The sequence below is a fragment of the Delphinus delphis genome, chromosome 13 (genome assembly GCF_949987515.2).
Source record: "Delphinus delphis chromosome 13, mDelDel1.2, whole genome shotgun sequence".
In the NCBI taxonomy this organism is placed as follows: domain Eukaryota; kingdom Metazoa; phylum Chordata; class Mammalia; order Artiodactyla; family Delphinidae; genus Delphinus; species Delphinus delphis.
In genome coordinates, this window is record NC_082695.1 from 80819339 (window position 1) to 80835031 (window position 15693).

Genomic DNA, 15693 nt, shown 5'->3' on the forward strand with positions numbered 1-15693 from the left:
GAAGCCCTAAATATTATTTTTTGAAAAAGCAGTCAATTTTTATACAGAATATGGGTTTATATATGTTTTGTGAATGTTTTGATAAGTCATGATAACCTGTTTTAAAATAACACATATTTTTATTCAAGATATTTTATTTTTTACTGAATTAAAAGAACAAAGGTCATTACCCTTTTTTGTGTAACATTTTATTTTTTACATGGTTTCTAAGCTGTTAATCACCCTTCCTTTTACTAATTTATCAAGAGATAAATAATTCACATGAAGCTCAGACATTTTAATTGGATATATCTTTTTAAGTGTGTTTTAATATGTAGGTTGTTTTTTTATATTTCTTTTTCCTTTTTTCCTTCTTATAATTTATTTAAAAAGCCAAGTCATTTGTCCTGTGAAGTTTTATTTTAGATTTTAGAGACTGTACCTTAAGGTACAATTTGCTACATTTCTCTGTTCTCTATATTTCTTATAAAATGGTAGCTGGATCAATAGGTTTGATGTAATTCTCTTTCAGGATGTTCTCCTAGGTGGGGTATTCTTCCCTTAAGAAGCACATGGTATTTGGGTGTCCCTGAGGTGCTAGCAGACCGATGCTCATTGCCTAGAACCATCGATTAATTTGGGGCTGCAAAATTGTGATATTCTCTTATTTCTCCTTAAGCTATTAGTTGGAATATTTAAATGAAGAGAACTTCTCACATAATACTTTATGCATTTAGATACAGTCAGGATACATGAGAGATTATTTTCCCTTTCTTTACCAATTTACAAAATAATAAATTAGTTCACTAGCATTCCCCAGTGTTAATCAAACTAGTATTTTTAGGATCATTATGAATCCATGAATTTAAACTTATTGAGTGTGCTTTAACATACTGCAATTATTATCCCTACTGATATTCAAAAATTCCCATATTTAGAGAGCAGAAACTTCTTAATATTGGTTACTGAGAACATTTGATGCAATCCTAGCAAACTCTTATAGTTTCCTTACTCTGTGGTATGACAAAATATACTAGATATACCAAAATATCTTTGTTGTAGATCTGGAATAAGCCGTTTCTTCAGAGCCCTGGATTCTCAGTGAGGAATAGCTCAAGACCACAGTCTGTGTGTAGAAATGTGCTGAGATGGTCATTATTTCCAGGCCATTTCAGTGGAAAGGACTGGTAAATTTATAAATATGTTGAATCTTCTTTATCATTCTCCTCTGTTCATCACAGTTTGTTCATTACTTTTGGTTATTTAGCATCTTATTTCTTTTTACCTTGTCTCTTAAGGCAGCATCTGTTGCACTTTTTTGCTCTTGTGTTCCTTTTAGCTTATTCGGAAGTGATTTTTATTTCTAATTCTTTTCTGAATATTATTATATTTCTGAATATTTAAAGTTCTTGGTTGCATTGCTCTTTCATGTTATTTATAATTTTATTGATGTTGTTTTGGTCACATTGAAAAATTTGATTCTTCTTTTTCTCTAGTGGGCATGTATGTCTAGAATGTTCTCACTATTTATACCATATTCTCATCGTATTTAAGATTATTCTATTCCTCATTCTTTTGTCCTTATATAACACTACATATGATTCAACTATGACCCTCTTTTGTTGCTCATTCTTAAATGGATTTAGGTTTTTTTGGTACATAGAAGGGAAAGTGGGTGCATAAAGAAATATTTGCTAGCTTCACTGCTTTAGAGCTCATTACTCTTAATATTTGTGCAGTGTGCCCCAGATTATGGCCTTGTCCTCTCCAAAACTTCCTGGCCCTGTTCTCTGGCAGACTTCTACATGGATCTCTTCTCTGCCTTTATTGCCACTGTTCCTCTCAATGTGGATCCTGTTCTCAGCATTATCCTCTGAGGGGAGGGGGTATTTTTAAAAGAAGTCTTATCTGCTTTTTTTTTTTTTTTTTTTTTGCGGTACGCAGGCCTCTCACTGTTGTGGCCTCTCCCATTGCAAAGCACAGGCTCCGGACGCGCAGGCTCAGCGGCCATGGCTCACGGGCCCAGCCGCTCCGCGGCATGTGGGATCTTCCTGGACCGGGGCACAAACCCGTGTCCCCTGCATCGGCAGGCGGACTCTCAACCACTGCGCCACCAGGGAAGCCCTGTCTGCTTTTTTAAAGAGTATATAGGGTAGAGACTGCTCCAGTTCTTCAGACTTTACAATGGCCCTCTCGCATAAGCTCCCCAGTTAGAAATTGTGAAACTCCCCTAGTTTCATCTACTGTTTTCATGTTGACCTGACACACTTCCCAGGTATTGTATATTGTCAGTTTGGGGTTCTCCTGTTCTCAGATCACGATGATTCCCTTTAGTTTTCTCAAGCAGCTGTTGATCTCCTGCAATTCTTGAAGCTGTGAGTGGATTGTCTTACGCCCCTTGTATCTTGGGGTCCATAGAGACAACTTGTCACCTAATTTTGCTGTAGGTATCCATAGGTTTTTTAGTTTGTTGTTCTCATTGCTCTGTTTTCATGGAAAGATCTGAGGTCATTAAAATAATTACACCACCAGACCACTGCCTTCTTTTCACAGTTCCCCACGGGGATAGTAATTTGGTTTTCAACCCCAGATTTCCAACTTCCACCTGGGGTCTTCAAAAATTGATGTGCCTAAGGAAGTACTTTGCAAGCGAGTTCTCTTAGCCCACATTACCCTCCACCCACTTCGCAAATGAAAGGCATATTTATCTTTCTGATCCCTTGATCCCCAGTATTATTTTAGAACATTTTGCCAGAATGAGAAAAACTAAAGAGTGCCAGACACAGAGACATTTTAAAGTATTGGTATTAATAAGCCAACTAACGAATGAGTCACAGAACCTTTGGCATGTCAGGTGGTTCCTACTTTTCCTTTTCATAAAAATACTGGAATAGGACCTAATGGATTGGTCAGTTTATAGATAATAAAAAATAAATGTTGATATAAAATCAAAATGTAGCTTTGCCGTATATTTAGTAGGATATTAAAAAATAACACAAACAATGACTGGTATAACAAAATATCTTCCATTTCTGTCAACATGTGTTATCAACTTTCTCAGTGCTCCTATTTTGAAAAGAATAAATAAAACTGATGATAATTCTTATTTTATTCTATCAATAAGTAATTTCATCCATTGATTAACAAACTAATTGAAAAAATGTGTCTATCTGTCTCATAAAGAGATGCATTTCCAGTAAATGATTAGTTTATATTTAGTAATTATTTATCACAATATGTGCTATCCCATCTTATTTTTAAGCCACCGTGTACCTGTAATAATCGTTAAGGTAATTCAATCCAAAAGAAACTTTTTAACCTTTGGAACCTTACAGTTGTAATATATATAATACACACATATTTTATATACATAATTTTATTGCATGTTGTAGAGTAAAAACATTTTCAAGTATAAACATATGTTACAGTAAGATGATATGGAGGAGGTGGAATAGAAATAAAAATTTAAGAAATAAAATTAACAATATAATTTTTTTTGAACAGATGACAGTGAATATCACATTTCTATGGAGTTTAGATATTGCATGAAGTGTGATGCAACCATTTTATTTGAAGTGTCAATATTTAAAATTCACCAGAAATTTTACTTTTTGAATCTAAATAAATATAATATTTTAAGACAAACTTTAAGAAGGTAGAGGATACATTAGCATGAGAGAAAAAGAGTTTAAAGACCACTAAAATCAGTTATTTAGTGTTTTTATTTTGACTTGAAGGATACAATAAAATTTGCATTAATCATACTTAAACATTCCTTAGTGTCTTTACTACCATTCTTTAAGGTTGAGGGAGGGATTTAGGTAAAGTTTACTTAAAAGAATTTTTGGCTAAGTTTTGGAGCTATGATATAAGTGGTGACATTTTGGAGGCTTCTCTGTACACTTACAGTTGATTCAAGTTACTTGAATGAACTGAACCTCGTTGTTAGCTGTCCCTAGGTCCACTGCATTTTGGGTAGCCTTCTATTGGGGCACATTTCCTTCTTACATTCCTCACCTTTCATAAGAATATGGTATCCCTACCAGAACCTGCCTAACTGTTAAACATTTGGTCTTATATTCTGAACTAGTTGATAGTCAATACTTATCCCAAAAGCCAAATTATAAATGTATGTATCAATATGAAGGCAATGGGAAGAGCTGTTAAAGTGTGTTGACCAGGGTCAATCTGATTACAATAAAACAAATAACTCAAAATTCAGTGTGAAGAAGAGATTTGGGGGCATAGGTGATGATGAAACTGTTGTGAGTCTAACATGGTAATCCGGAAAGTCATAATCAGATGGCCTAAACTTGGTGGGGGATGTGGAGAGATGTGGAGAGTTGAGAAATATACAATTGAAAGAAATCATGATGCTTGGTGATTAATTGAATGTTGAATGCATTTTCCTTCTCCTATATTATATGATTAAATATTTTTATTTATATTACACAATATTTTTATTTTCTAGACATTGTCTCCTGAAAGATTTTTCTACTCTATGCTAAATCTAAATGTATTAGAGTAAATAGTTATGCATAATGTTGCTAATTTTCCAGAAGCAAATTATGGCAGATATTTCTGAAGTCAGAGATATGATAAGTTGCCTGGTTTAACCTTTCACAAATACTGCAGTATGAAAAGAGGAATTTTAATGAGGAATTTTGGAATTATACTGTAATGCAATTTCAAAAAATAAAAAAACTATTGCAAGAGACTATACTTAACTGAATTTTAAATAAAGGGACATGAACTTGGAAAATGCTTTCTAATTCTGACTCATTCACTTCATCAGATACCTTCTACTTCTGTCATTTTCAATTTAACTAATGTAATATATCATTTGTGGATGACATTCATAATTCTGCTAAATTAATAATCCTTACCATCTCCCCATCCGTGGCTTTCAATTTTTCATTTACTAAATAGATTTTTAGTTACAACTCCATTAATCTAAACCTAAAGTTGAAGAGGCAAGTGGCAAAATTAAGATGATTTTGAGTTCAGAAAATAATTTTTAAATGATCAAAATAACTCAGATTTTTAATAGGAGGGAGTATAGTTGTTTCATTAATTTGTTAATCAACTTTTTTCTGTTATATTGTTTTAATTGCTTTGGCCGTTCAATATTTCATTTACTGTTTTTATTTTCTTTTTTGCTCTTGCCTGTCTGGAGTGTATAGGAACTGTGAGGTTAGAGGGGCTGGCTTAGAATAAGGGATAAGAATAGGAGATCAGGACTGAGGGTTATAGGACCAAGCAGCTGGTAAGGACTTTGACTTATACTCTGAATGGATTGGAAAGCCTCTGGAAAGATCTGAGCAGTGGAGTTACATGATTTGATTTACTTTTTAAAAAGCTTTTTTTAAAATTTTATAAATTTATTTATTTATATTTGGCTGCTTTGGGTCTTCGTTGCTGCACACGGGCTTTCTCTAGTAGCAGCGAGTGGGGGTTACTCTTTGTTGAGGTGCATGGGCTTCTCATTGCGGTGGCTTCTATTATTGTGGAACATGGGCTCTAGGCATGCGAGCTTTAGTAGTTGTGGCTCACGGGCTCTAGAGCACAGGCTCAGTAGTTGTGGCGTGCAGGCTTAGTTGCTCCACGGCATGTGGGATCTTCCTGGACCAGGGCTTGAACCCGTGTCCCTTGCATTGGCAGGTGGATGCTTAACCACTGTGCCACCAGGGAAGTCCCTAAAAAGCTTTTTTTGATGGCTGTTTTGAGAAAGGGAATATAGATCCATGAGGAGAAGCAGAGAGTGTGGCAGTTATTAAAATAACTGAGATTTTGGTGGTTGATCAAGGCAGTAGTGGTGAAGGTAGAAAGTGGATGGATTTATTAAATAATTGAAGGCTAAGTTCAATTGATTTGTTTTTAGTCTGAATGTGGCATATCAAAGAAAGAAAAAAGTTAACCATAAGTCCAATATTTTTGGCCTGATCAAAGGGGTGGATGGAGGTGATATTTTTTGAGATGGCAAAGACTAGCAGAGAAACATTTGAAGGAGAAGTACTTAGTCTTTTCAAAGTGTTAAGCTTTGGAAGCCTATAGAAGTGATAAGTAGCAAGTTGGGTGTGTGGGTCAGAAGTAGAGGGGAGACCTTCAGGATGGAATGAGGCATTTGAAGGTTGTCAGCGTTTTGACTGGTATGCAGTGCCATGGGTGCACATGAGCTGTCCAAAGGAGCAAATGCGTCAAGAGAACGGGTACATTCCAACATTCAACTCTGTCTTCTAACTTTTCTAGTAAATTTTTTCTGAAGGAAGGATGGCTAGACACATTTTAAAAATATCCTATTATTGTTCTTTAAATTTTTGAAATTGCTTTGTCCTTAATTTATGAATGCAATATATATTCATTTTTTCCTGAAGATCGTGATTAGATTTTTTAAAAAAATCATTCTCTTTTATATCTTAAATTGTACCATTTTTCTGTTTTCTTTATTTTCTATCAGACATTCTGTTTCTTAATCTTGGTCATATTTTTTCATAGCCTTGGGGTTCTTCCTATGTCCAGAGATCCTTGATTTTCTGCTCACAGTGATGAATGAAAATGGAATTATTTTAGGTAATTGATGTGGATTCCCTCTACTGTTGCATATGAAAGTGTATTTTCCTGCTTCTCTCCTTTGAGTGGTTTATTGAAAGTTCTGTTGACAATGGGGGGTGGTTTATGATTGATCTAGTTCCCTGAGAAGTAATGACGAAGATTTCAGAAGTTAAGCTAGGGGCACTCAATTACCACAATGAGTTAATTTTTTTTTTTTGGTGGACACAACCCAAAACCTGTGGCTTGCAATTTGTTATTTGTTCTTTTAGCAAAGTGACTTTTCTTTTCTTTATGCATTGGTTTAAGAACTCAGGTAATGAATTTGGTAAGAATGTTCTCAAATTTGCTTCCCCCAGTTATTAGCTTTGTGAATTTGGGAATGTTACTTAAGCCTAGTAAAAATATGTTTTACTTTTCTTTAAGGTAGGGGGTAATAATAATAATACCTAACACAGAGGATTACTGTTAGCATTAAGTAAGGAAATATATATCAAGTCCAGTTCCTAGAGACTAGTACATGCTTAATATTACTATTAACAATAATAACATGAGTAAGATTATTTTAAAATTTTAAATAAGTGGTATAATGATAGCTTTTATATTCTAATTTATTGTCAGATTACATACAAATTATGTAATTTTAATTCTGGAAACCTACATAGTGTAGGAAAAACATGTTAATAAAACAAAATAGCCTATGTGTATATATCTCCATTTTATATATATATCAAATTTCATGATTCTGCTGAAAACTTCTAATTATAAGGACAGCTATGGGGAAAAATCATTGTTTGCATTTCTAGGATTTTTCTCTTTCCTATGTTTCTTTTTATAGACTTAGGTTTTAGGTTCACTGCAAAATTGAATGGAAGGTACATAGATCTCCCATATACAGCCCCACCCCCCCACTCATAGGTAGCTTCCCCCATTACCAAGGTCCTTCACCACAGTGGTACATTTACTACAATTGATAAGCCTACACGATACATTATAATCACCCAAAGTCCATAGTTTACCTAAGGTTCACTCTTGGTGTTGTACATTACTGGTTTAGACAAATGTATAAGGACATGCATCCATCATTAGAGTTTCATACAGAGTAACTTCACTGCCTTAAAAACCTCTGTGCTCCACCAAGTCACCCCTTCCTCCTCCAAGCCCTGGAAACCACTGATCTTTTTATTGACGACATAGTTTTGCCTTTTCTAGAATGTCATATAGTTGGAATCACACAGTATGGAGCCTTTTCAGATTGGCTTCTTTCACTTAAAAATATGCCTTGATGTTTCCTCCATGTCTTTTCATGGTTTAATAGCGCTTTTTTTTTGTTTGTTTGTTTGTTTTTTTAGTGCTGAACCATGTTCCATTGTCTGGATGTGCCAGAGTTTATTTATACTGTTTTCCTGCTGTAGTTTTCTATAGAAATTTATTGGCATCTTTTATAGATGTTCTACATACATTTTACCAGCTTGAGCATTATACAGTTGTATTTTTTCCGTTGCCCAAATTTGTCTCTGTTACAATCTATACTTTTTATACTTCATCGAAAATATATGTAAGTAGGATTACAAAGAGTACTATGGGACTAATATTCAAGACTGAAAGATCAGAATTAATTGGATTAGTTTAGAATCCAATTAGTCAATTATTAAGAATCTGTGGAGGTAACTAAGCTTTGTCCAATTTTCAACTTGTGAATTTAGATTCATGGAGACTTGCTGATTTGTTTTCCAACAACATAGGAGTTTTCAACTACAAGTGTAAAGAAATACATGGTTCAACTACAATATTTATAATAGCAACAACAAAACCTACCAGGTTATACATAGAAAAAAAAAAACTGAAAGCAAAATGAAAGACTAATGTGAATAATCCTGGAACCAGCCTTTGTAATATCATGTGATTATGACTTTAACTTTCTTTTTTCAGTTTGACATTCTTCATGGTCAACATAAAAATAAAATGGAAGAAATATCAGGAGATATAAAGGAAGGATCGAAATCTAAAAATAGCAGTGACAGAGTGATCTATGAGTTAAGAGCAGAGGTAAGATACTGGGTAAAGAGTAATATACTAAAACATATCTGAAGGTTATTAAATGATATAATGTCCTAAGAAGTATAACTGAGGAGTCTTTGGTTATTTTATGAAAAAGAATGCTGCTGAACATCAAAAATAAAGTATCAGCGTACATGTGATCTAAAATGCTGTGGAATGATATTGGCCCAACACTATATCTGAATTGTCTGAATGTTATAAAGACAAATTGACTAAAAACCACCTGGACACACCCCTACCCTCACCCCATATAAGGAACAAGTTCGCCCCCCACTCAGGAAGCGAGCAAGAAAGAGAACCTGTTTGTTCTTGTTCTCCCCTGCTGCAGCAGGGGCCCCAATAAAGCCTTGCCTGGAAAAAAAAAAAAAACCTACCTTATAGCTGATACATCTTACTGTAAATAAATACTTATTAAAAGTTTGATCAGCTGCTGGATCTCATGTGTTAAGATATTATCAGGAACAATGACATTCAAAATTTGTTACATGTAGTTCCTGGTTGAATTCACATGGCTGTTGGCAATTAGCAGTAGGCAGAATTACCTCACTTTGGTTATAGTTAATTCATTTCTTAGGTGTGCCGAGTAAAATGGTGGAAACAGCTAGTTTCCGCTCCCACCACCACCACCAACGACAAATTAATTTTCACAGATTGTACATTCTGTTTTCTTTGTCTTTTTGGTAAAGGAGGAATTATCATCCTTAGAGATAGGAGGGGAGATTGAATTATTTGTACTTTATAGAACATTGTGTTAGTGCATTAAAAGTGGGAAATCATAAATTATGTAACGGGTAATTCTGGAAGATGTCTTAGATACAAATGTGTAAGAACAATTCAGGAAATGGAATTAAGTTAGTGAAAAATATAGGTTGGGAGGAAAGTAATTTGTACTAGAAGGTTTCTTCCTTATAAAATCCTGTAAAGGCTGAATTCACACCTCAGTATGTTTTATATCAGATGAACATAGTGCAATGGAAAATGCATAGATTTCAGAACAAAAGCGGCTCCGTCACTTACCGATTACTTTATTCTGGTCAACTCCTTAAGCCTCTCTAAATCTCAGTTTACAAATTGTCATAAGGGAAGTAAGAGTAATACTAGTTATCACACAGGATTTTTGAAAAGATTACGTATTGCAGAGGAAAAATTGTCAGAGGCAGAGTGCTTTACTGTTGGCAATTAGCTAAGATATTCAGGAGAATTTGCCCTTCCTGAGATTAGCTCTTCTCTTGTCACCTCTTCTATGAGTCATGTAAGGGATGTTGGGGTGAGGGAGGATATATAGAGACATCCGTGATGAGAAAGACTGAACTGTTGAAAACATCGCTTCCTAACAGTGAAGTCAAAGGGGAAAAAATGATGGCCTTTTGTTTTCTAAGAGGAACCAAACCAGCAGGATACGTACCAGTGTTCCTTGGCCCTGAGATCTGAGAGGTATCTTTGATTAAGGATCGCACACTATGTCATGTACAAGCTTATTTAAGTGTTAGAGACAAATGCAGAGGAAAGCACATATGGTTGTTAATACTCTCCTCAAAAGTTGATGGCATTGTCTTAGATCATCATTTTCAGGATACATTGGGAGTCGTAGCAATATAGGATCTCTGATATACAACTGTTTTAGTTTGGTGTAATAGAAAGTTCTGAGACTCATTTAAGTAAGCTATTTCACATCTGTAGAGCTCAATTATGTATCTTAAATTAGGATACAAACATTTTGCCCACCTAAAGGCACTTTTCCATAAGATATTCAAGCACTATGATATATAATTTTTGCTATTTTGAAATTCTTAATGAAGCACTTAATGCTGAAAGCAAATGTAGACATGAATTGCCTATGTCTTTTACTCTGTGCACTTGAATGTTATATTCGAATGAATTAAATTTCAGAAAGAAGGCTTTGTTCAAAAGAAAACAAATATTGGGACAAATTCTTATAGAAACAGTGAGCTTGTGTGTGTGTGTTGTATATTTGAGTCTATGTGTTCATTTAAACTTTAAATTAGGATAGAAGCTACCTCCTTTCTTTGGAAAAGAAGATATAACCACTCTGTTGTCATTGTTTTGTTTTTTATACTCGTTATGTTTAGGTCTTAAAATCTTTTTATGTTTGCATAAAAGTCATTGGGTGATTATACCATAATTTAATTAAAATATAATCTATTTTTAAAAATCTGTTTAGTTTTAGTGTTACATATATAATCAATATTGCAGTAAACATGCATGTTCACGTGCATCTTTAAACATTAAAAAATGGCTTAGGGTAAATTCCTAGAAATGGTATGGCTTTTTCAAGAGAATGTTTATTTTTTCAGTATTTTATACACACTGCCAGATTGTCCATTAGAAAAATTATATCAATTTACATTCTCACTCACCTGCAATGTATAAACATGCTCATTCTATAGCCAACAGTATATATTATTGTTTTTAAAATTTTCCTAGCTGATAGGCCAAAAAGATCATTTTAATTTGTATTTTATTGATCTAAACATACACTTCTGGTTGTTTGCTCATTTTTATTAGTATAAGGTTTATTATAATAGCTACCATTTACTGCGAACTTACTGTGTACATCACACATATATTGCTGAGCCATTGAAATATAAAATCTTATTTAATATTTTAATACTCTTATGATCTGTGTATTCTTAGCTACTTTTAATGGAAAGAATCTTAGAGGACTTACCTTGATCAAGGGTACAACAAACGTTGTGCTCAAGGGTACATCAAACGTTATATAGATAATCTTTTACCCATGTTCTTATTTAGTTCCAGTTTCTCAGAGGCACACACTCAGGTCAGATTGTTCAGCAGGTTAGGATCTTACCAAAGGCCACCAGCCCATGAGTTAAATCCTGAAGCCACATGTTACCAGCAGTCAGTATCTGACATTGCTACCCCGGTCTGTCCTCATTCTGTGGGTTTACTGAAGCAACAACTCTGGAAATACAATAGATTTTAATTGTTGGAATTAAAAAATAGTATCTTCATATCAAACATCATGAGTTTCTAACCATTGATGATCCCCATATGTCATGGGCACCTTTTAAAAACTGTTACTAGGGCTTCCCTGGTGACGCAGTGGTTTGAGAGTCTGCCTGCTGATGCAGGGGACACGGGTTCGTGCCCCGGTCCGGGAGGATCTCACATGCCATGGAGCGGCTGGGCCTGTGAGCCATGGCCGCTGAGCCTGCACGTCTGGAGCCTGTGCTCCACAATGGGAGAGGCCACAACAGTGAGAGGCCCGCGTACCACAAAAAACAAAAACAAAACAAAACAAAACTGTTACTAACACCCACCAATTTGATAATAGTATTGTTTGCACTTGAGGAGTGTGTTTTACTTATCTCTTAATCTGTCCAGTCTCGTTCAGAAATAGTTTGATGATGATCTTCCCATTTTGGAATTCTGATTGGTCAAAGAAATTCAAAATGCAGTCTTGATAAAAAGGCCCCAGAGTATTTAAATTATTGACTCTTCTGGACAGTGTGTAATGAGGTGAATTCTCTGAGCAGGAAGTCACTTGGTAAATGAATATATCTTAACATATGCATATATGCATATGCGTAATGGATGCATTTGATCTTTTCTCCACATTTAAGATCAAGACCCCTTGAACTAGAAATGAGAGTTTATTTAGGATGGAAATGAACTGGCATTCTGAGTGAAGAAATTGTTACCTTTTTCTACAACCTGGCTGCTTCTTGAAAGCAAACTCATAATCAGGAAACACTCACATTACATTTTTTAGGCCAAACTTTTTGGGATAAACATTTTCCAAGGGAAAATAATTAGTTTATCTTGTATTATTCCAAAAATATATCACTTACATTTCAGTTTCAAATTTTGGGGAATTTTGATTTCATATTTCTTTTCTGTGGTTTGTTCTTTTCTCACCTATTCACACATTTATATCCTATTCCTATTCCACTTTGGAAAGATTAAGTAGACATACTTTTCCCTACTTAATTCAATAAATCAAATAAAAACTCTGAACATCATATGTAAAGTAAACATAAAAGACTCAAAGTTGAAGAGAAAAGGCATTCAGCTAGGTATCTTGGGACCTAAGAAATTACATGGAGGAGTTTCCTGGGTTTTCTTTTCTCTGCATATATGCCAGAATTGGAGCTGAAGAAGCTAGCAGCCTGGAAATAACAACAGGCACAGATAAAAACAAAACCAAAAACAAAATGCAACTGAAGTCTTCTTGCTCTAGTTAAAGGACTAGGGAATGGTCAGCTTAGCAAGACAGGAAACCAATAGACAATAATTGTTCTAATCCACCAAATATTACAGAAAACAGTGGTGCCCCACTCAGCTCCTGTTAGTAAATCTGAATGGGGAGCCTACATTTCCACCCTCACAAGACAGTAGAAAGTTGCCCAGTCCTTCCTTTTGGAGTGTTGGCATAGAAGGCTGAGCTGGAACCAGGGTTTCATCCCTGCTGGGCAGCAGTGAGACCCCCAGAGCTTGTGGTGTCAGTGAAAACCACGTAGGGGTCCTGTACTTTCACCTCCACCCTCTCCCAGCTACAGAGGTCTAGTGGATAGCTAGAGCACCCATCCCCATCCAGCAGTAACTAGGAGCATCCCCAGTCGGGTACCAACGGAGGTTTGGTGGGGCCTGGACTTCTACCTTCACCTGGAAGTAATGAGTCCATGCTGCTGCTTTACCTTCCAGAATGGTACATCAGAGGAACCTGTCTAACACAGAATGTTTAGATGAGAACCAGAGTCTCATAAGATAATACCCAAAATGTGCAGGACACAGTTGAATATTATTCATCATATCAAGAACCAAAATATCTCAGAATGAATGAAAGAAGACAATCAACAAATGCCAACACTGCAAAGACAGAGATGTTTCCATTTCTTGGTGAGAATTTTAAAGTGGCCATCATAAAAATGCTTTAATCAGCAATCATGACCATGCTTGAAACAAATGAAAAAAATAGAAATCCTCAGTAAAGAAACAAAGTCTCAGCAGAGAAATAGAAAATACAAAGAAGAAACAAATGGAAAAGTTAGAAGGGAAAAACACAATAACCAAAATTTTTTTAAATTATGAATGGAAGGAACAGAAGAAAGAATCAGTGAACTTGAAGACAGAGCAATAGAAATTACCCAGTCCAAATGACAAAAAGAAAATAGTCTGAAAGAAAACAAAGGCTTTGCTAACAGGGATTGAGGTAGGGGCCTGTGGGATGCTAACAAAGATCAAACACTTATGTCACTGGAGGCCAGTTTGAGAGGAGAAATTATGAGGGGCCGAATATTACTCAAAGAAATAGAGTGAAAATTTTCCAAATTTAGGAAAAGGGTCAAATCTATAGTCAAGATGCTTAGTAAACTCTAATCAGCATAACCTCAAGTATATCCACATCCAGATACTTAGTCAAACTTATGGAGAACTAAGAAATAATGATCTTGACAACACCAAGAAGGAAATTACACCTGACCTACAGGGAAAAAATAATCCAAATGACAGTGAAAATTTCATCAGAAACCATGGAGGCCAGAAAGAAGTGGCACACTTTTCTCCAAGTTCTAAAAGAATTGTCAACTCAAAATGCTATATCCAGTGAAAATACCTTTTAGGACATTCTCAGATGAAAGAAAACCAAGATAATTTGTCTCCAGTAAATAAGCACATGAAAAGGTGTCAACGCATTAGTCATCAAGGAAGTGCAAATTAAAACCACAGTGAGATAAAACTACACATTTATCAGAAAGGCTAAAATAAAAATTAGTGACAACAGCAATGCTGGTGAGAATGCAGAGCTACTGGGCCACCCAACTCGCTACAGGAGATGTAAATGATAACAATCACATTGGGAAACAGTTTGGTGTGTTCCCAAATAACAACTATCATGTGACCAGGAAATTGTACTCCTGTGCATTTCTCTCAAAGAAATGAAAACTTATATCCACACAAAACTTATACATGAATCTTTAAAGTGGTTTTGTTTATAAATGCCAAAACTTGGATACAACAATGATCCCTTCAATGGGTAAATAGTTAAAAGCCATTACAGCTATACCTTGGGATAAACTCCTCAGCAATAAAACGGAATGAATTCTTGATCTATGCAGCAATCTGGGTGCATCTGCAGAGAAGCATGTTGAATGAAAAATATCAATCTCAAAAGACAGTATAGCCCATGATTCCATTTATATTACAGTATTGAAATGACAAAACTTTAGAAATGGAGAGAAGATTAGTGGTTGCTGGGGAAGAAGGCATGATGGGGGGGGAGTGTGTGTGGCTATTAAATGTCAACATAATGCATCCTTGTGATGGAAATGGTCTGTATTTTGACTATGTTATTGTTGACATCTAGTTATTATACTGTACTATAGAGTTACAAGATGTTATCATTAGGGAAAACCAGATAAAGTACACATGGGATTTATTTTGATCATTTCTTAACAACTGCTTAAGAATGTACAATTATCTCAAAATACAAATTCAATTAAAAAATCCCAGTCTTCTCTCAATATGTATGACAAGTTCCACCCTTTCTACATACTCCTCTGAAAATATGTATCCCTCATTTTATTTCCATTTTTGGATCTGTTTGATTATCTGAAAAATTGTATTTAAGTAACAACTCATCTAAAGGATTAATTCATCCATATATGTAAAGTACTAAAAATTGTACATTATGTGTATGTAGTAGGTATGCAAGAAATACATGTTTTCTCCCTTGTCATTCAAATTTCATTTAGTACATCCTATATTGGAATGACAATCCAGATTTTTAGATATTAGTAACATTGTAGATAATTCTGTGATATCCCATAGAAAACTTCAGAATACTTCTATATGTGTGTGTTCTTCCTCTCCTCAACTGTAAGCTTTTTGGAGTTTAAGGGTACTGCCTTACAGCAACGGCACTGAGCACAGTTTCTGGTGCCAAATAGGTTTCCAATAAATGTTTGACAGGGGGAAATGCATCTTTTAATGTGAATAATCTAGCTTCAAAATTAGTCTGTAAATCTTCCAAAGGAGTAGAATACATTTTCCCATTCCTGAATCACCAAGTGTCTTGCATATATCTCTTCACACATTGACAGTTAAGGCAAGTCTTTAATGATT

General features: G+C 35.0%; 1 protein-coding gene across 5 annotated transcripts in view; it reads left to right on the plus strand.

Annotated features, from left to right (window-relative positions):
- CCDC102B (coiled-coil domain containing 102B) overlaps positions 1-15693 on the plus strand; it is a 262646-nt gene that overhangs the window by 71344 nt on the left and 175609 nt on the right. For all 5 annotated transcript variants that reach the window (XM_060029199.1, XM_060029202.1, XM_060029200.1 and 2 more), the window contains exon 5: positions 8461-8577. In XM_060029199.1, coding sequence (XP_059885182.1) covers positions 8461-8577 — 117 coding nt within the window. The remainder of the gene's footprint in view (positions 1-8460; positions 8578-15693) is intronic.